At 38.8% G+C, this 22,738-nt stretch overlaps 1 protein-coding gene across 4 annotated transcripts in view; it reads right to left on the bottom strand.

Moving 5' to 3' along the window:
- The window catches only part of ARID4A (AT-rich interaction domain 4A), a 78,746-nt gene that overhangs the window by 42,817 nt on the left and 13,191 nt on the right, over window positions 1–22,738 (bottom strand). For all 4 annotated transcript variants that reach the window (XM_019518404.1, XM_019518401.1, XM_019518405.1 and 1 more), the window contains exons 5-10: window positions 11,404–11,483; window positions 11,216–11,310; window positions 8,523–8,655; window positions 5,285–5,364; window positions 3,087–3,163; window positions 642–808 (exon numbers count right to left, since the gene is read on the bottom strand). In XM_019518404.1, coding sequence (XP_019373949.1) covers window positions 642–808; window positions 3,087–3,163; window positions 5,285–5,364; window positions 8,523–8,655; window positions 11,216–11,310; window positions 11,404–11,483 — 632 coding nt within the window. The remainder of the gene's footprint in view (window positions 1–641; window positions 809–3,086; window positions 3,164–5,284; window positions 5,365–8,522; window positions 8,656–11,215; window positions 11,311–11,403; window positions 11,484–22,738) is intronic.

The following is a 22,738-nucleotide window of genomic DNA, read 5'->3' on the forward strand; positions in this document are numbered from 1 at the left end:
AAAAAAAGGGCATGCTCAGACTGCTTTACCAATCTTTTGGGGACAGAGACACTTTGGGCAACAAACTGAATCTAGGGTTAATGCTTAGGCAATTTAATTTTAATTGAGAATTATATGAGGTGTTAGTGCTTTAATATTATGATTTATTTCCAAAGATAATTAACATGGCGTTTTTAGATGTGTTCTTAGCTAGCCAACAAATACTTTCAATGGGTACCTTCAACTTTCCTCAGCCATACCTGTTATTATTGGAGTGATTCGGTACTATTTCTAAATAACGGCATTCCTCGATGAAGAGGAGTCTGGATTTCAAAAGCAAGTTGTTAGTATTTAGACATGCATCAAAATGTGTATCTCATTTCTGTGTCCTAATTACAACTTCCTGATCCAGATCCTCCCTATCTTTTTTTTCCCCAATTTCAATTATTAATTTCTAAGATCTGTCTCCAATTTGTGCATTGTATACTGGCAGGAAATTTTGCTGTTTCACATATCCCACTAAAGAGGCCTTTTGTCAAGGGAGGATAAACAGGTCTGAAAATGTATTAAAGTGAGTAAGCAGTCTGAGAGCAAAATTCTGGTAACAAAGACATCTTTGATCATTTAAATCCATAACTGTTACTGAAATCATAAAAACTTACTGTTGCTTCTTCCTCCTTTTCATCCCGTTTGTCTTCTTCTTCATCACTTTCTGCTGCACCTCCATCTTCCTCATCACTGCTAGAGGACTCCAGAATTTCACTCATGTCCATTTTCCAGTTACCAGGAACACCTTTTGTACTGAAGAAAGTGCTTGCTTCCTGTAATCCTAAAGAGGAACAGGCCCTGCATGTTTACCAATTCTTGGCACTAAGAATTGAAACACTGCTAATGACTAAATATTTCTATTTTTCTTTAATTCAGATGTAATCCACTGGAAAGTGAAAAAGAAATTCAAACTCTCAAAAGGTAATAAAAAGTGAATGCTTCAGTTTTAAATGCACATTCTTCGTATGCAACATATGTTGGCTAGGTAAAAGCCTACAGACATCTCCACAGCGTGGGCACGTATTACTTGTTGGGAATGTTACATTTAAAAAACAACCACTGACCACTAGTAACGTAATACATACTATACTTCTCCAACACTCAGATTCCTAGGCAAACATCTCTAAAGGACAGAGTTAACAGTTTTACCTTTTTACATGCCCAGTATCCAAAGCAAACTTTGGAAAACACTGGTTTTACTCTGCTTCATACGTACACATCTCTTGGATTCAGTGTGATCTTTGCCTGATAAAAGCATACAGAATCATATATGAAGACCTTTCAGATATGGAACCAATAATGCCTGGAGAACAACTAGCTACCATTCTGGAATCAGCCACTTGATCGCAGAGAGTACTGAGAGTACCTGCTGTATACAATTTGCCTATCATTCTCGAGAGGCATTGTGTGCAACTAAAACTCCAAAGCCCCTACATGATCAGCATTTAAACAAAATAAAATTGGCCATTTAGATTCTAAAAAATAACCTTGCTGTCCTTTGATAAGACAACAGAAGTTTCTTTGCTCGCCTCAGAGAATATCCATGGAAGACAATACATTGCCTAAAAAACACAGCCCTACCTAGGAAAACAGAGTTTTTAACATTCAGAAAAGAGGAAGGATATTACAGTGGGCAGAATGCCAGCTGGAAATCCAGATCTCCCGAGCTGAATTCCTTCCTCCACCACAGATCATCCACTTAAACTTGTGGGGGGTCACTTAGGGTGACATGCTACTTCTTTTTAGTCAATATCTGTTCTATTAATATTGACCTAATGGCAATGTAAGACAACCAAATGGAAACAGAATGTCACTCTAGATGACCAAATGAGAATAACGCAATATCCTTACTTCACCCGGATATTGCAAGAACAAATACATTAAAGGTTGCGAGATTCAGCTATGATAGCAGAAGGGCCAGATAGGAGACAGACTAAGGTGGAAACTCTAGGAAGCTAATCATCCTGGAGAATGCTAGGACAAACTACTAGCACTTGCTTAGCTTCAGCAATTGATGAAACCGCAAATCTCTGCTTTGCAAAAATCAAATTTCATTTTGGCAATTCTCCTGTGCATGAAGGTGGCTTCCCTGTCTCAGCCTCTTATTTTTAGAGGTAAAATTTCTCCCTGGAGGGCAAAACACACATGCACACACAGAGTTAAAGTGTTACAGAGATTTGAGGAAAATTTATAGCAGTTGATGATCTGCCGCTTGCACAAACTCAGAGGAGGGAATTTATAGTGACATTTCACATTCAAGTATTAACTTTTGTAAGATTTTAAAATCAAGTGATCATGTTGTACATTTCAGGCAGGAGAGTTTAAAAACATTATTTCTCTTCATTATTTGGGGACGGTTGTGGCAAAATGACAAAAAGGAGAATTTCTGAACACTCACGAACAGTTCATTTTTACAGAGTCATAATTCAGGAACCCCTTGCACAAAGGCTTCTAGGATTTTATTTAAAACATTCTAAAAGGGGGCCCAGACTTATTCTAGCAGGTTGAAGTCCAGCAGGACCTTCTGTGTATTTTAGGCCAGAGAGATCAGTTGTAAATTTAAATATGGAATAATAGTACTTACTTCTGCTTCATAATTAAGACGCATTTGAAGCAAAAACACTTCATAACTGAGCATACTTAAACTGTGTAGCAGCAGTAGTAGTATAAAGTAGCAGCATCATTAATGTTCAATATAAATATTCAATAATAAGTTCATAGGAATTAACTACAGTCACATAAAATGAGAAACTAGAAACAGGATTGGATTCATTGTATTTAAATACTCCAAAGACTGACTTTTATGACTTGAGATAAGAGAGATTCTTATCCACTAGAGAACTACATAGTTCAACATACACAAAAAGTCAGCATACTATAACATGTCCTTAATGGCAGGAATCCTACTAACTGCCTATGGCATTCTTGGCAAAGTTCTTGACTACTTTTTACCTTACTATCTCAACAATATGTGCAAATGGAAACATGTATGGTTTAATATAAGTAGTTCCCCCTAGATTAACTTTTGAATGATCTAGAGGAGATATATTCTAGTTTACCTCTTTTAGTAGAAAGCTCAGATTTTGGTAGATTTATAATATCTAGTTCCTTGATGTCCTTTCTTGCTATTGAATAACTGGAAGAGAGGAAATATGTAATTAAAAAAAAACAAAGGTAATAAATACTCTACAGATGAAAAAGGCCATTTCTTAACATTACAGAACCTTCATAAACTTTCAACAATTTTGTCCTTTCCAATCATACAGATGGCATTAGCCAAAGTGCACAATACAGAGTAATAAATGCAGGGAATCCCATTCATTCCCATATAAAACATTTTTATTTGAAAGTTATGCAAATAATTGAACACAATTAAAATTATTTGAAATTATTAAATAATCCAAAACTATGCCCTGTTGTGTTAGAATCAATCTCTATCATGCTTAATAGAAATAGTTCTGTTTTTTTGGTTTGCATTTATAACTTAATCTGCAATTATTATTATTATATACTTTTATATTCCTTCTTCAATTAAATGCCGCTGGCTTACTTTGCAAAAGCTAGTTTGGATACTGTTTTCCTAGGATGTAACACTTCCAAGACAAGTTAAAAGAAAATTCAATATTAAGCAGTCCCTCCTTCTAGATCTATTGAAAAGAATTCTTGATTTGGTATGTTACCCACTGAGGAGGAATGGAGGTGAAAAAATGAAGTTTGTAACTATAAATACAGCAGGCAGTTTATAAAAACTAGCATACCCGGTATCAATCTGCCTATTTTACAAAACACTGTAAAACAACCTACGTATAAACAATCTACACATAAACAAATAAATGCATGTCATAATTTTAAACCAAGTTTGCTAGCACCAAACAAGAATTGTGAAGCCAATGCTAAACATCTATATTAAAAAATGTAATTAAAAAATGGACAAAAATTCTCCGATAATATATATGGAAGTTTTCACCATATAATTTTATTTTTAATCTTTTGTAGGAGAAAACAGTAAAAAACAAAGTTATCTTGATTAAATTTGCAGTAACATAGTCTATATCATTTATAGCAATCATTTAGGCTATGCCTGCGTAGATTATTGGTGCATGCCTTAGTGTGTATTAGGTGGCCAAAAGGACCACTACTTAAGTACGCGTGAAGCATGCATCAGTTGCCAACTAATTCACAGGCTGTTGCTATTAGAACTGAAGATTGTTAAATATTTTTTTAATGTATTATTAGAGTGATGTTCTGTGTCAGAACAGTACTGAGCTGCGTTTACCATGAGAAGATGAAAAAGCTGACAGGATAAACGTTAAGCTGATTTTCTATATTACTTTGAATATGTTTATTGGTTGTTAAATTTACTATATATTCTCTTATATTTTAAAATGCACTGCGTCAACCAGAGCTTCTTTCCCTCTCACCCCCCCGCCTATATCCCAGAAACCCAGATGCTTTTTGTAGCAGCGTGTTGTTCAACAAGTCTTTCTAATACAGTTGTTTTTATTTTAAAATCCAAGAAATTGTAGCAACACAAGTAAGTTGTTGGGTTTTTTTTAATTTTAGGAGACTTAGATTTTTATAAAATCTTGTTTTGATATCTGTGTTGTACTTTTGTGCATGTTTGTTGTAATTTTTTTTGTTTAGCTGTCCCTAGAGTCTCATACAAGGTGAGGTAAGAAAGTTAAAGGCCCTAGGGACAACTAAACAAAAAAAATTACAACAAACATGCACAAAAATAAAACACAATCTGTCTCCTAAATTTTTTTTTTTAATTTCCATATGAAAATTTTTATAAAATGAAACAAAGTTCCAGTCCCCTGCACTGCTGCAACAAACATACTGCAGTGTTATCCTGATAATGTTCTTTTTTGGTTTTTCATATAATTGGAAATCAAGTATAAATGGAGAAAAATGGACAAGTCCTTGAATTACGTATTTGATTTGAACATTTTTTTATTTTAAAATCCAAGAAGTTTTAGCAACACAAGTAATTCATCCCAATCTCTGCAACTGTGTCCCTTAAACAAGGAAAATGTTTCAGCTGTTTTAAAATTGAGTTTTGAATTCTTTGATTACCTATTTCACATTACACTGCAGGGAAATTAAAATTTATGAATAAATACAACAAATAGCACCCTGTACCACAGTTTCTAAAGTTCTCAATGTGCACTTTACAGGACATTATTCAGTCAAATTTTTCAAAAGTTTTACAAATTTTCCCATGCACCACCATTATTAAAAGTATTCTACTACTCACAATTTGGAATCTGCAAAAGAGCGAACTAAACACTGGTCCTTTTTCACTGTGATGTCATCATTACAACTGGGAGATATTACCTGAAGTTTCAAATAAAATACATTGCTGTCAGGATTTACTATTCATCTTTCAAAAAAACAACCTCCCCCTTGCATAAATGCTTTCCCTTTTCTTTTACTGTAATTTACAGCTCTAGAAAAGGCAACAGTAATTAGGCATTTGCATACTCCAATTTATGTTGTAAAAATAAACTTGACAATTGAACAGCTTGGCACCAAGATGAAGTAGCAGGCAACTTCGCCCCATCCCAATAGCTGGAAACTGTCATGAGACACACCAGGGGATTTAGAATTTATCTCCTTTGATGTTAATAGTAAAGTACAGACATACTCTGAAAGTCATTCTATATAGACAGTGTCATGAATTTCATGTTTACTGACTTTTTTTTTCAAATATAGTTTGCTTAGATAAAAAAAAACAGATAAAAAACACCTCCCACCCTCAAACTTCCAAATCTTCTCATTTAAGATATTCAAAACTGGATCCTTGCCTCTCACAAAGTTAGTTTCATTTTCAGTGTTTATTTTTAGATGCATGATCGTGATCAACAATAAGATTTTTTTTTTTTTTTTTTTTTTTTTTTACAAAAAAAAAAAAAATTTTTTTTTTTTTTTTTTTTTTTTTTTACACAAAGAAACTAAAATTATTCATATTTGTTAATAACGTGAATCAGCACATTCTTCCATTATAGTCTTAACTCTAAAGGACTGAATGGTACATATTTGCATTACCAAAGTAAACATGAATCACATGGAACAAGATTATGGTTTTACAATGTCTTTTCTGGCCTTAACTGTTCTTCAGGCTCTGGAGCAATATTAACAACCACAAGTGAAATCCTACCTCTATTGAAATCAATGGGAGTTTGCCATCAAATTCAGGGCCAGGATTTCACCACAGATTACATAGATTACTTACTGCTTCTTGGTTAGCAGGGAAGCATTTCTGGTCTTCTACTTCATCTCCCAGTTATAACCATTTTTTTTAAATGGATGGCATACAAACAAAACTATATTTTGTATTCTGATGGACACAGAGATCTGTTCCCATAACAGATACGTATTGATGGAGGTTTCCAAAATCTTGATGGGCATCTCTGATGAAGTCAGTATCTGCAGCTATGCTACAGTATGCAGATAAGGACATACTTGATTCACAAAAAAACCCCCACACAGTTGAAAGAGATACCATATTTTCCTCATGTAATACATGCACTTTTTCCCCAAAAAAACAGCTGATGGAAATGTGTGTGGAGTGTGCATTTTATGCAAGAAATATGGTAAGATCAGGTTCTGGTGTTTACTGGGTGTAGCAAAGGAACCTGCAGCTTGGCGCTCTAGCTGCTGCTATTCAGTTACTTAACTACAAGGGAAAACGTTTTTTCTTCATTCTGCCTTTCAAAAACAAGATGTGCATAATATTCTAGGGCATGTTGTCTGTGAGAAGTAGCTTTTCTTCCTAATTTCACCCAAATATCTATGCTAAATTAAGTAATTGTAGCAGGTATTTTCCTTCTAGTTAGTTCCTAATATGCAACATGAATTAGCCAAATATGATGCAGCCTCAGTTAAATACAGTAAATCTAACAAAGTAATACTAAATCAGTGAGCAAAGCAAATTAATTTAGTACTTAAGCAAAAGTATTTCTAATAGTGGATAGTATCTCTGATGTAAAAGGCAATATGCATATGCAAGCAGCAAGTCAGGTACTATAAGAAAGGACTGATAAAACATCCTGTGATGCATTTCAATGTGAGCAAGTTACACTGGATTTTTTTTAATTCTGTGAAACATCTTTTTTTTAATCTTAATTTATACAGCTCAACACATTTTGGTTTTCAAGTATACTCAGAATTATTCCAAATAGTTTTGCTGGTGATAATACTCCAATAACCAGTCCCTAGAAGTCACATTACAAAAAAAAGTTCACATGTAAACATTTAGAAAATTATTATAAAACTACAGCAAATTATATTAGGTAATTCATATTTTAGACAAAGAAAAAGGCTAGTAATCGAATAAAGGATGGAGAAACATGCAGAATAAATAAGAGTCAGGTTAATAAATCTGGCTTTAAATTGCCAAGAGGTACCAATACAGTAGAAGCTGGATATAAGCATAGCCCTTGGGAGTAAGGTCCTGTGTGCTTATGTCAGGAAGTCAACCTTGCCTTCCCTTCCTCACTGCAGCAACAATATAGCCTGTAATTTAGTTTAAAGCTTGTACTTGCTTTAGCTACAAAACACACACACACAGTACTTACATGTATAGTGTCCATCACTTAAACTCCCACTGACGTTAATAAAATTATAATAAATGGCAGCACCCTATCTAAATTCTGAGATATAAGTCTGAAGCTAACTCTGCAAACTTTTTAGCCTATTTAAAAGCTAACTGTAAGAGTATTTTACTGTTTTATTACTACCAATGCACAATGCTGGCTGGCATTGGATACCACTGATAAAGGCAGAAATATGCATGGTTATAACTGCAAGTGTGCTTTTAACACGTGCTTCACAGCCAGAAAAATTCCTGGCAATGTGTTGCTTATGTATGAACTGTGCTTTTATCATGCATGCTTATACATGGCTCCAGCTGCATTAATATAATCAATTCTGTTGGGAAAATAACAAAACAAAACATCTTGAAAAAAGTCTGTATTTTTTCTAAGTAAAGCTTTTGAAGTAAATCAAATATATAAGTCTGACAATTTTAACATTATTACATTCATTTTTCTATTATTCAAATTGTGGTAGTGTTAGAGTGTTGTTGTAGCAGGGATGATCCAGGCATTATGCAAGAGGCAAGGATTTCTTAGGGTGATACCTTAGACAACCTTTCAAATGCAAGGTAGAATGTCTTGCATTCAAAAGCTTATCTAGGTCTATCCCAGCTATGCAGTTGGCCTTATAAAAGGCATCATCCTAAGAAATCCTTGCCTCTTGCATATATTGTAAAAGACAATGTATTCTTAAGGCAGACTCATGAAGGAACAGTTTTTGGTACAAAAATTGTAAGGTTTACAAGTCTCCTTGCCCAGAAAGAGAACTCCTTTTTTCCTCCATGGTAAAACAGGAATAGGACTCTTGCAATGGACTAAAAAGAACCCTCTTGCCTAAAATATATAGCATGTTTAAGGCATGCATTATGTAGTAAATATATTAAACAAGTTACTTACCAAAGCTGGATACCAGTCTGTCTTCTCAGAGCTAGACATTACACTCACAACTTTACCAAGCAATTCATCATTCAAACGTCTCTTATCTTCATCCTCTTCTTCGCTGCTTTCTTCCTCTTTTTCATCTTCAGTACTAGGGGATTAAAACAAAATATTTTAGACAGTTTTAATTTGAAAACAAGAATTAAGAAGAAATCTAACTTTTAACCAATCTTTTCCTGCTGTATGTTTCACCGAAAAAAAGAAAAAGAAAAGCATTGTATTTACTTTGGGAAAGAGATTTTCAATTAAATTTGTATTGCAGTCATATCAATGAGTCCTAGCACTACGGGTTCACCGATAAAGATTATTTGGCCCGATTATTCAGTCATATCGGCTGATACCGATCAGATTGCTGATATGCAGCCCGACAGCTTGCAGAGCAGCGTCTGGCTGGTAAGTCTGCTGAGGGGAAGGGGCATGAGGGAGGGAACAGGCTTGGGGGCACAGATAGATGAGGAAGGAAGTGGGGCTGGGGCAGGTACTGCCCAGCCAAGGTGGCGTGCAGCACACAGCCATGAGCAAGTGGCTTATCCAAAGGGCGTGGGAAGTGGTGGCTCCCACTGATGAGTGCACCCCGGGAGGTAGGGGGTACCTGTGCCCCCTGGGTCTGTGTGCAGGGTGAGGGCAGGCTGCTGCTGTGTGCTCAGGGTCGGGGGGCAGTGCTGGGCTCTTCCTGGTGTGGGGGCTGGGCCAGGCCTGCGCTCTGGGTGAAGCTGCTCTCCAAGCTGCCGGATTGCATTCCTGGTTGCGTGCATGTTGCAGCTATGCACATGGCATTTATCTGTGACACCAAAGAACTGCCTGTCAAGAATGACTGCCAGGATGCTGCCATGCCAACAGAGATGGAGGGGGGAGGGAGTATGAGGCCACCACCCCATGCCACCACCAGATCCAAGAAGTAGAGCTGGGAGTGGGTGGGGCAAGGCCAGTGCTGCTGGCTTCACCCTACTGCTCTATCCCCTCTGTCGTGGCGGCTCTCCATTCCCACCATCTTTCTCCTCGCCAACACCGCTCCATGTCCAGAACCACACCACCTCCTCCCCTCCACCTGCCCCCTCCGTCATGGTGGTGCTCCACCTTTGCCATCATTTTTGATAGGCCATTTGCCTAGCGCACAGCACTGGCTGGACCTACGCCCTGCCAGGAGCCACGCCCCCCAAGACCATTACGGGCAGACAGAGAAACACACAGACAGACAGACAGACAAAGACTTTTATATACATAGAATTATGAGCCACATCAGCCAAAAAAAGCTGATTGCCAATAATGTCAATTTTCCTTTTATCAGTGCTCATACAATATGGACCGATGTATCAGTGCACCTCTACCTAGCAGTAATCAGAAACTGATTATGCTAGATGTTGCACACATGCAGGAGAAAACAAAAGAAAGTTATGAGCCAAGGATCTTATACAGACAGCTTTCATAATATACAGTTTAAATACCTAAACAGGTTAAAAATCCTAGACAGTGAACTCAAGCTTTATGAAAAGTTTAAACATCCTGGAGCCTGACACAAATGACATTTTTTCAAATTTATGGTGATAACATACCTGTCAAATCTTGCACTGTTGTGTCACTCATACATTACTCTTCACTTGATTGGTTTATTAAATCATTTTAAGACCAAATCTTGCCTGCCTGCAAGGGGCTGCTTGGGGCTGGAGAAAGAGGAAGGAGGATGACTGGAGGCAGGGGGCCACATGCATGTCCCTGTGCACAGATGCACGCGGCACCCAGGCAGCATGGACAGCAGCTCCCTTCAGGTAAGTCTATGGAGGGGGGGAAGAGGGAGGCAGATTGAGGCCCCCACAGTGAGGGAAGGAGGGAGGGAGTAGGGCAGGGTGAGTGAAAGACACTATCACGGCTAAGGGAGTGATGAGTTGTGGGTTGGGAGTGAGGGGCACCTGGGGAGATGTGGGGAGCTGCAGGTTGGGAGTGTGGGGCACTGGCAGGATCAGGAGGCTGCAGTTGTGTGAGGGGTATGGGCAGAGCCAGGGGGCTGTGGGTCGGAGTGAGGGGCACCAGCATGGCCTGGGGGAGATGGGGACTGCAGGTTGGGAGTGAAGGGTACCAGCAAGGCTGTGGGGGCTGTGGGCCAGGAGTGAAGGGCAATGGCAGGGGCAGGGCACCGGCATATCAGGGCTGCTCAGAACCACAAAGCAGGGGGGACAGCTGCAGCTGGACCCATGTCCTGGTGAGCAGAGGGAGCTCTGATTTTCTATGATAAAAAACTAAAATCAAATGCTAAAATATACAGGTATTAAGAATTTATTTTATTATAATGACTGAGGCACTGGTAAGCTTCTAAATTACTTTTAAATTGTAATTATATGAATAAAACATTGTGTTCAACTGATACCTATATCTATAGCTATTTATCTATCTATCTATATATATAGCTTTGTATGTATAGCTTTGTATATAGATATAGACAGAGAGAGATAGAGATAGATACATATAGTGGCATTTCATTTAAATTGCAAAAAAACGTGGATCGGGGGGTTAATCAGAGAAGTTACGATTTTTAAACTAAGAAAACCAGGATCCCTCCTCATTTGTAGTACCACTGAAGTACAAAGGCCATCATGCCCCTGAAAACATTAGTAAAGTACTAAAAAGTAGCAACATATAGCATTATGAAAACTCACACAGGAAGAGAAGATCGCCTTCCCCTGTTGGATTTCTTCCCAATAACCGGGGTTCCAAAGTGCTCTGGATTTGTTAATGGTAGTTGGTCAAGTGTCTAGGAGAAAAGGTGAATAACAAGTTGGTTAGTAATTTTTTCATGATATAAGTTTTTACTTCCTAGCTTCAAGGAAAACCATCTTCTCTTTACCTCACTTTCTGCAAAGTGTCTTTCTCCTTTTAAGCATAATGAAGTTCTCCTCAATGTCCTTTCATCACCATCATCAAAAACTAGAACAAAACCAAAGGCAAAGATATTGGTACAAGATGAACAGTTTTATTTAGCCTGTTTAACTGAATGGCTTATTTGCTATTCTAAACTGTAAATGAAATAGCTCTCTTCAACATGGTTCTGGTTAGATTCTTCTTGGGCTCACAATCAGAAAGAAGTCCGGCAGTCAAGAGTCGAGAGTAGAAAAACATTCTGGCAAGTTTGCAATGGCTTTGAATCAAACCAGGTTCTCAGCTAGAACAGTCTCTTATCAATATATTGCACTACTTCAGGCCACAGATACTGGCTGCCTGCCAATTATTGTTCACATCTAACATTCCCAGTTGGGTTGAAACACCCAATTATTTCTGATTTATGCTGGAACAGTCTCCCAACCTGTTTCTGTTGCCATGGAATATGTCCACTTGCATACGCAGTGTCGAAATGCTGCCGGTGGGAAGAAAAATACACACAGACGTTTCTGTTACAACATCAAGCAACATGCTACTGGACACACCGAAGCACTGGAAATCCATGTCTAGCAGTATGTTCATATCTGATCTGGTCCATATTAGACATTTTGTTCACATATATCCAGAAGAAAGTGCTCTCTATTTGCCAAATACACCCCAAAAAGATAAGAAAAGAATAAAGCTGTTACAATCCTGGATTAAAGTATGCTGACACTTGCCGGCAATATTGTTAATACTTTCGCAGTTAAACTTAAATCACAACTTCTTCCAAAAACTAGAATTTTACCTCTAAAAGTCTCTTACAAGTATAAATAAACTCAGTATCTGTGAGCGAGGGTAAGGGTGTACTTTAAATTTCATTAAAATGTGTATGTGATTAACTAAAGTGCCCTTGGGATTGGGTTCTGGGACTGGTTTTGTTCAATATCTTCATCAACAACTTGTAAGATGGGATGGAGTGCACCTTCCACAAGTTTGCAGATGACACCAAGGTGAGGGGAAAAGTAGATACACTGGAGAGTAGGGCTAGGATTCAGAAATACCTAGACAAATTTGGAGGATTAGACCAAAAGAAATCTCATGAAGTTCAATAAGGAGAAGTGTAAAGTCCTAAATATATGACAGAAGAATCCCATGCACCAGTACAGGCTAGGGACTGCCTGGCTAAACAGCAGCTCTGCAAAAAGGACCTGGGGGTTACAGTGGATAATCAGCTGAATATGAGCCAACTGTGTGCCCTTGTTATGAAGAAGGTTAATGGCATACTGGGCTGCATTAGTAGGAGCACTGCCAGCAGATCAAGAGAAGTGATTATTCCTTGCTATTCAGCACTAGTGAGGCCACATCTGGAGTACTATATCCAGTTTTGGGCCCCCCACTACAGAAAGGATGTAGACAAATTGGCAAGTCCAGCAGAGGGCAATGAAAATGGTTAGAGGGTTGGGGGACATGACTTATGAGGAAAGGCTTAAGAAACTGGGTTTATTTAGCCTGGAGAAAAGAAGACTGAGGGGGGCGGGGTTTAACAGTGGCCCTCAACCACCTGCAGGGCAGTACCAAAGAGGATGGAGTTGGACTGTTCTCAGTGGTGGCAGATGACAGGACAAGGAGCAATGGCCTCAAGTTGCAGCAAGGGAAGTTTAGGTTGGATACTAGAAAAAACTCTCTCATGAGGAGAGTAGTAAAGGACTGGAACAGGTTACCCAGAGAGGTGGTAGAATCTCGATCCTTGAAGATTTTTAAGATCCAGCTAGACAAAGCCTTGGCTGAAATGATCTAGTTGGGGATGGTCCTGACTTGAGCAGGGGGGTGGACTAGGTGACTTCCTGAGGTACCTTCCAACCCTAATTTTAGAACCATAGAAAATTAGAAAACTCACCCTTCTATATGAGTCTATGAAAGTTTGCAATTCTGTAGAATTTTGGTAGTTCTAATTTCAAATTCCTAGGTCCTGATGCAGAAGACAAGTCATTTGTACAAATCCTTGTCAATGTGCTTTCACAACCTTTCACTTATTTTTCCCCCTCCAACAACCAATCCTTCCATTTTTTATTTTGCTAAAGGATGACTTGGTACCACTCACCACCTTTCCATCTCTCAATTTATTCTGCAAAAAAACAGAAGTGCTGACTTTTTGTTTTTATTCGCTAAAAGTAACAACTCCTTCTGGTTCTCCATCCAACAATTCTCCGTCAACCAGTTACATTCCAAATCCAAGATAACCAGTACCTCCACTACTGATCTTCAATATGTTGATTGTGTTGTATGTACCCAACTGAAGAGCTTTACATCATTCTTGATTGATTCTGTTAAGTGTAGGAAATGCTTAGGCTGTCAACTTAACAAAAACAAAGATCTTTTACCAACCCACCCCAAACAAAGCAGCAGCTCTCCTCCACACATTGCAATCAGATGGCAATCCTTGGTGAATGTTTAGCACTTCCTCTACCTAGGTAGCCACCTTTCCCCAAAAGTAAACACAGACATCAATATTCAACACTGGATGAAATCTGCCAGTGCTCCCTTTGGATAGCTCCAAAATCCTGTCTTCAATGATCATGATATCAGGACCCAAACCCATCTCCTCCACCAGGCTGCTGACATTTTCTTTTTTTTATGTGCCGGGACACTGGGGCCGGACAGGGCAGCCGTAGACAGGGCTGGGAGAGTGGGTAGGGGTCAGGGGGCGCTCAGGGGGGCTGCAGGAGCAAGCAGGGGATGGGGCCTGGTGGGGGTCCCCCCATGGTGTCCCCCCCACACACATTTACCAGCACGGAGCCCAGGTTCAGTTCCCTGCGGCAGCAAGCATGGACTGCCCGAATCTCTGAATCTTTTCAAAATCAATTCAGAGGCCTTGAATTAATTCAGACCTTTTAATTGGTCTCCCGATTCGATTCGGAGGTTCAGCTGCCGAATTGGGCTGAATCTCCTCCGAATCCAATTAGCAACCAAAGCTTCACACAGCCCTAATTTTTAGTATGACAAGACTGAGGCCAAATGACAGACAGCCTCCACACTAGACTGTGGCTCCTGAGCCACAAGTGATTCTTCCACTTAACACCTGAGGCTCCTGGTAGAAGTTTGTTTGATTTTTTTTTAACAGATTAATTTTATTATATTTTGAACAGCAGTGTGTATCACAGTTCACCTAGGAGCTGCTGCTGTTTGGTGAATGCTGACTACTCTGGTGGCTCCTGAGATCGACAAGATTTGAGTGTCATCATTTTAAAGCACTGGTTCCTCCCAACCTTTTTACCGCAGCCCAGCAGGAGTGGGATGGAGCGTGCAGAGCCGGCTGCCTCCCTCCCGGGGCTCCCCCACTGCCCGGCTTTAACCCTGGAAGCACAGCCGTGACCCCAGAAGCCGCTCACCCAGGCAGACAGATGGGGGTCTGAGCAGGAGGCTCATGCCACAACCAAAAAGCCAACCTGCCATGGCCTGGTGGTTGGGAACCTCTGCTTTAGAGGATGTAGACTGCTTAGTTTACAGTTTTGTAAAGCACAAAAGAAATACCATTTCCTTCCCAAGCATGTCTCGCCAATCATTCAATTAAACCACTCAACTTCCACTTGTAGTGAAGACCAACAAGATCCTACCACCCAGCAAGAACATTGTATATACTGAGCAATGAGCAAAACAGTAACCAAGCATGTAAATAAGAGGTAGTGTATTTCATTAACAGTTAAATACATCTGAGGGAGCTTGTGACATAAATAGGAAATAATGTGCTAGCAAGATCTCTTTTCCTGGCTAGAATAAAACCTGTGGGTTAGAAAGTTATAAATAGCCAATTCCATGTTCCCTTTCTAAAGTATCACAGTGAATGTTTGGAAATTTCAGAGTTTAAATTTCATTTTCACAAGCACTGCATCAAAATTGCCTCCCTCACTTTGAGCAGAGGAAGTTAGGATAATTAACACTTAAGGAGCTTAAACATTACACCTCCCCCACCCACCACCACACCTATTGCCTAATATCCTTTGGCACTAGAATCCTTTGGTATTCAACCCTTTTTCCCCATATTCTCAAAGCTTCAAAACTCGAATAAAGGCAAGACATCCCTTCTTTCTGACAGGTAGATCTTATTCTGCAAGTCTGGTGTCCCTCGGCCAGCTACACAAGCATCTCAGACCAGCATAACCGCTTGTCTTTTACAACAGAGGGAGTAAACACTAAGCTGTTCTGTAACCTGCAATGCCGAAATAGGGAGGAGCTGGAAGAGCCCAGGGCTCTACGAAGTGAAGTGCTGGAAGCAGAACCATTATTTCTGAAGGGCTAATACTTTGACTCACCCTCCTTTTCCTGTGTCCTCTCCATAGGTGACCTCCATATGTGGTCTCAACTATCTCCCCTCCATTCGTGAAGCCTCAAGGGTACTTCAGGGAAGGAAGGTGAAGGAATAAGAGTTCTCAGATCTCCAGCAGAACAAGCAATTTGGTTAAGAGCTAAACAAGGGAAAAGGGGGAGGGGGAGACTCTATTCAGCAACCATGTGGGATTCTCCAGCCTGGAGGCAAAGGAAATGCACGGCAGGGCTTAAGAGTGCATGATCCCTTCAATTTAATCTCCAAGTTACAAGCTCTATCTTCACTCTGTTCAGGCATATCTAGAACTGAAAGTTTTTCAAACTAAAAGAATGGTTTACAGAAAGGACTTGAGATATATAAACAAGCTGAGCAAAAATTTATCAAGTCTGTCTTCACTCCAACCTGTAGCTTCCATAAATACTTCAGCTAAACAGTAAGAGAGACTGCTTTTCAATAGTTATTATAAAACAAAGCTTTAAAACACTGTCTAATCTAGCAGGTATAGACTGAGAGACAGAAGAATCTCATAAAATTATTAATACAAAAAACTGAAATCCTTTCTGCGAGTACAGGACAGTAGACAAATATTTTAGTTCTTTGGGAACAAGGAAAAGGGGGTTGGGAGTTGTGTGAGGAGCAAAAAAGGGTGTCAAAGTTGTTAAAAATAAAGTGGTTCTCGTTAAATAACTTCTAATGACAAAATTAAACCTTTCTGTTCATAGAAAGCATTTATAAGTCTAGGAATAAACAAGAAGGATGTTAGCTCAAAGATGGCTGGATAGATTTGTGTCTTTTAGACAGCCACTCCATCGAAGCATTTTGTGTGTACCAGAACAATAGTCTATATAATTGGATGATTCGGAGGGTATGAGTCTCATATCCTGAAATGTACAATATTATACAATGAAGAGAAAAGTTTTCCTTAGTTCAGCTGGTGATCAGTTTACACAGCGAGATAGGACAAAGACTAGTCCTTGTACTGCAAAAGTTATTCATATCCAATTGTTTTTGGATTACTAAACTATGGGCAGCATAAGGACATGCAATAATGAATTCCACAGATTAATTAAATTGCATAAAATGTTAGTTAATTTTATTCATTCTGAATTTGCTGTCTTATTCGAACTACCCTTTTTGGTCGGAAAGGTTAAATAGAAGCACTGATATGGCCTTCTAAATACCTTTAAGATACTTTTATCATATCCTCCTCTTACTGCTCTTCATATTCTAAGATGTCCTTCTGGTTTTAATCAATCTCTTTTTCATCTATTTCATGCAATATTCTTCCAAGCAGCCCCTCCCTAAGCATGTCCTTTCAGTACAGGTCTTGTTTTAAAACAGAGCCATTACAAAGTAGAGTCTCCTGGATTCACAATTTGAGGACTCCCTGAACACTGAGCTACGAACCACAACAGTTCTCCTGGCTCAGTGACACTTTGACACCACAGTAAGAAGTATGGCAAACGAATATAAAAAGATGTATACCAACAGCATTCCCTGGGTTTGGACCCTGGCTGCCGATTCACTCCTAGTTGGGTCCAAACTTGAAGCAAAGTCTGAAACCAAACTTTAATTTATACTGTTACCACTACAAAGAAAAAGAGAAATCAAAACTGTTAACATAACACTGAATGAAGCACACTAGGCCCTTTATGATTTTTGTAAACAGTATACTATACTTAAGGAGTGAAGGATATGAACCTAAGTTCTCTGTTGGTGTAATTTCATTAACTTCCACTGAACTTACACCCTGAGAAAGAATTTGCTTAGTTATATCAGCACTATAAAGAGGTGAAAAACAATCTTTGCAGAGGCACATAATGGATTTCAGAAGAAACATAGAGAAATGACACACTACTAATGTTTGGAACAGAATCATGTTCTTTTGCCCCTCTGAGGAAACAACTATGGAAAAGCAAAAACCCCATAAAAGGCATCACTGCTTAACATCAGAAGAGGCTATCCAGGTTCTTACTGGAGAGGAAAAATGTGCCAGCTGACCTCAGTAAATATTTCTGGGGAAAAAATGTCACAGCTACTAGCTAAAGAATTAAGGCTGCTACTCACAAGCCACGGCAAGAAATGTTGGGGACAGGAAAGGAATGGAGGACAATATTTAGCACAAAGCTCTGGCAAGAATCCTTCCCCTCCAACACTGCTGGAAAAGGTGGGGAGGAGGGGAATAATGGGATTTTTTTCAGTATTGCACCCTCTGTTTATGAGTTTCCTTCTTCTGATGAGCTCCTGAGAAAAAACTTGTAATACACAACACTTTTCCCCAAGTCCCTAAAAGCATCCAAGCTACTTTGGGAGATAATTGTTTCTGGCATACTGATATGGTCTATATTAGTTCTTCCTTTTTCGGAGCAGTGCTAGAGCTAAAAGCAGAGGAAGTAAACTGACACGATTCTTGCTGGTATCATTGCTTCCAAAAAGGATTTGAAAGACTAGCAAAAGGAAGACATTTTTCAGTGTTCAGCTTGGGAAACTATAAGCAGCAACAGAACACTGCACCTATAGGAAAAAAATCTGTGGTAGTTTCCATGAAAAAGGTTCCCTTTGTAACCATAAAGGTTGGTGGGGAGGGACCCTCTTTATTGGCAGATTCATTATTATAAAATTGGATTAAATGGATCCCACGAGCAAACAGGGAGATTTTCTATTTGGCATGACAGAAAAGATATTCAAGCCTTGACAACAGAAGCACTGATGTTAGTTATCATGACAGACATTTCTGCACGTTTGGGGGTCCTACAAACCAATGTCACAGGAATATCTATGATCATAATTTAAAATTGAAAACCGTAACTAGAAATTAAGAAAGATTTTAAAACAAATTATACCTCTCACCAGCAATTGTGCAGAAACCAGTAGGCAAGAAAAAAATGTATTCAACTAATTACAAGTTTGGTTTACAGGTAGGTCTAAGACAGACAAAAAAAACACCAGGAGAGCCTTGTAGACATAATGCCCTTGTAATAGTTACAATATTATCTATTTGTTGAGTACCCACACTATGCTCAGCATTAACAAGACAAGGCAACCCTGTAAAAGATACTTAGGCAGGAAAGAATGACCCTAGATACTGCACCTGCTCACTGATTTCAAACCCAGAAAACTATGTTACTGTTACTGAGCAAAGAGGAGGAGATACCATGCTCCACAGTAAGGGAACACTTCTCTCCTCTCTCATTTAAAGTAAAAGGAGGGAGGGTATGGGAAAGACACACTTGCCCACCTATCCAACTCCAGTTAAGAGGTACCAGCTTTAAAAATAATGAAACAATGCCACAAAATAGCATGCATTTGTTTCCAACAACTGATTAATAAAGTTTTCATATGTGACATTAATAAATGCTTGTGTGTCTCTGAATGATGCTTCAAGATTCTTTTCTTCACCAAGGCAATACTGAAAGCACAAGAGCTATGAAATCCAAAACACATCTGTTGAATGACTTTGTAAAAGGGCTCCAGCCAATGTTAAATCACCTTTGCAAGGGAAATCTTATCAATAGCAAGATGCAGTAGGGCAACCACTGGTTTACAGAACCAAGAAAAGAACCTCTAGAAAAACGTACATGAAATTTCAGTGTAAAAAGATACTGTAAATGCCCAAACTCTTAAAGGATGCTTATAAAACATTATCCACTAAAAAAAAACCTATTTCAAACTTGTTCCTCCAACAGATGTCGCTTATAATAATTATAACTTGAACAATAAGATTAGAGAAATTTTCTCACTTTTTCCTGTACCTTCTAAAACTGCATGTAACATGATTTGCCATTACATTACAGCTATATACTCAGGCTCAATTCCACACTGCAAACATGATTTTGTGAGACTTTCTAGTTAACTGACTGTAAGCAAGAGGACCATGTTTGTGTTCGCACAGAAACTTTCTAGCCATTGCATCTCTGCTTGCCCATTGGTGTGCTGTCAAACCATTTGTTTCTGTGCAAACTGGGCAGTCTGGGCAACTCTCCTACAGTACCTATTGTTTAGGATTCCTGGATGACACGCTTACCAAGCAACACATGAAGTCATTTTTCTGGGATGCCACACTAAGCAGAATGCTAGAAGGAAGGAGGACTGGTCAAACTAGTTATATTAGAATGATTAGCGTCCTGCATATCCTGAAAGAAGTGTGCTGTACAGGTTATAAGATGACAAACAGCCAAAACTTCTGGCATGGATGACAATTTGGCTGACTATGGCTATATTCATAGCTTTATCATGTTGAATGTGGGCACAGACCATGGTTAGAGCCAACAGTGCTTCTAACTACTTATAAATTTAATTGAAAGTCTTGTCCTCAACTACAGCCTAAGTCGGCTTTCCCTATTTACCTGGATCCATTTTTTATGTTCTGTAATATTTTAAATCCATGAAAATCCAAGGGCAAGGCTCACTACCTGAAATTATTCTGAACTTGAGGGGATTTTTTGATAATTGCTAGATTTCAGATTGACTGGTCCCTGCAATAGAGAAGTGATAAGATCTAGACAGTAGTTTTCTGTAATGTATCCTTCTCAAATAGGATACTACACATCACCACAGTCAAGAGAAGTCTATATGGATCTAATGTGTTACATATGGGCAGAAAGAAGTTTCTATTTATAAAAAAAAGTGTTTTCAAACAAATTAAGAGAAATAAAAGGAAAAAGGCAAAACCGCCTGACTTTCCTATAAACCTTGAAACCTGCAGATATCAATATAAAAAGATTTATATCAGTCCCCATTCTGGATGGCATAGAATGGTCTCTGTGAAAAGCAGTGCTAAAAACTGCTATAAATGTACATCCTTGTCATTCTCCATTCTCTCGCTGAAGACAATGAAAGGCAAGAAAAGGGTAAGATTATTGAAGAAATAATGAAACCAACATTTTCACTGTGCAAAGAAAATCCTCCTGTACTCAGATAGCTAGAAAATGAATAAGGCGAAACAACACTGGTTTTTTTTTCCCTTTATAGATTGCAGGACAAGCTACACTTTGAGAGACAGAAAGATCTAAACATACAGATTTTGCTGACTGTTTTTGCAGTTTCTATCATCAGAAGGGTGTGTGCACAGACAGAAGAACTGTTTTCTTTTGCTGGGTTCCAGATAGGCCTACTACAAAAAGGCTGCTCTAATAACAACATTGAGTAGTTTTAATGACTGCAATTACTGCTGCCCACCACAAGGACCTGACTGACACTAAAACAAATACTGTACTTGATAGAAACAGACTACAAAAGTGACACAACAAATCTAGGACCAGGAACACAGAGGTTTTCATTTCATGATCTTCTGGAACTCAGGAAATGCCCCTCAGCTCTGGGAAAGGGAAAGGAAGGAGAAGGAATTCTTGTTACAAGCTTCTTGAACACCCTGCTCTGATTTTTAATGGAATAGCACTGATTTCTGAAAACTAACCCAATGAGTAATTTTTTAATAGAACATTTAAGGGACACTTAATAGGAACAAACTTAAAAGCATACCCTGCGGGTAAACAACACTACAGTGAGAAAATACAAAAGTACTTTCATGAAGTCTATAGGCAAGAAACAGTTTTACATGCTAAGACCCTACCTTCAATTTTAGTGACCAATGTAAACATTTAGAGAAAGAAACTTCCTGCTATAAAACAGTGCTTTTAAAATATATATATTTTTAATGTTCAAGGATAGGTTCGCAGCTTATCACAGTTATCTCTGTTTTACCACTGGTATCTGTAGCAACACCCTTACAGAACCATGCAGCTTATTTTTCTTCCCTTGTTTCAGAGGTTACTTCAATATTTACCCAAGGTACTTTACCAATTAATACTTGAGAAACTTGTAGATGAAAGACTAAATAAATAAGCAGTATTTCTAAAATGGCTTGGTTAAAACAGACTTAGTAAGACTGTTCTGAAGTTATGTAATTGCCTCCTAACTATAACATCCAACATGCAACAAACATAAAACTCCTCTTCAACAACATTACTGCAACACTCCCTATTTTGTAATTATTTTCAAATCTTAATTAAAATGTTCCTTTTAAAAAGACTTAAATGTCTACTTTAGCTATTCTTTATCCCCCAGCTTTTTCTATTCCTTGTCCTATTCATACTTTTGAAAAAGTAGCTCAATTCCAAAAAGTCCAAAAGTATTTCCAAGCCTGTTAAAGTCCAACATCACTTCATTTTTGCAGTGTTAACATTACTAGTCCATGCTCTGTGGTACAAAGGCAATTCAGATGCAGCAGCAATGAAAAGCCTGTATTTGATTATTTTTAAACAGCCCTTCATCCATTTTGAGCAGAGCATTACCATGCTAATAACTAAAATGTTATTAAAAAAAAAATTTCATTTTTATTACTGCAATATCAATATGAAATGGCCCTTATCAGTGGTAAAGTACAAGCCAAAAGTAATGATCTGAATACACATTGTCAAATGTTGAGCTGTAAACAGAGTGGCCTACTCTACAGCAGAAGACACTGGCTAGCACTACAGAAGAAAGAGACTTGGGGGATCATCATTGACCACAAGATGAACATGAGCCTGCAATGTGATGCTGCGGCTAGTAAAGCGACTAGTAAAATGCCGGCTTGCCTCCATAGATGCTTCTCAAGCAAATCCCGGGACGTCATTCCCCCCTTGTACTTGGCCTTGGTGAGGCTGCAGCTGGAGTACTGCATTCAGTTTTGGGCCCCACAATTCAAAAAGGATGTGGAGAAGCTTGAGAGAGTCCAGAGAAGAGCCATGCACACGATCAGGTCAGGAAAACAGACTTTATGACGACAGGCTGAGACCTATGGAGCTCTTTAGCCTGGAAAAGCGCAGGCTCAGGGGTGATCTGATGGCCACCTACAAGTTTATCGGGATGACCACCAGTATTTGGGGGAACGTTTGTTCACCAGAGTGCCCCAAGGGATGATGAGGTCGAATGGTCATAAACTACTGCAAGACTGTTTCAGGCTGGACGTAAGAAAGAATTTCTTTACTGTCTGAGCCCCCAAGGTCTGGAACAG

This window comes from Gavialis gangeticus, unplaced genomic scaffold (assembly GCF_001723915.1).
Source record: "Gavialis gangeticus isolate Ggan-Ray unplaced genomic scaffold, GavGan_comp1, whole genome shotgun sequence".
NCBI lineage: Eukaryota > Metazoa > Chordata > Crocodylia > Gavialidae > Gavialis > Gavialis gangeticus.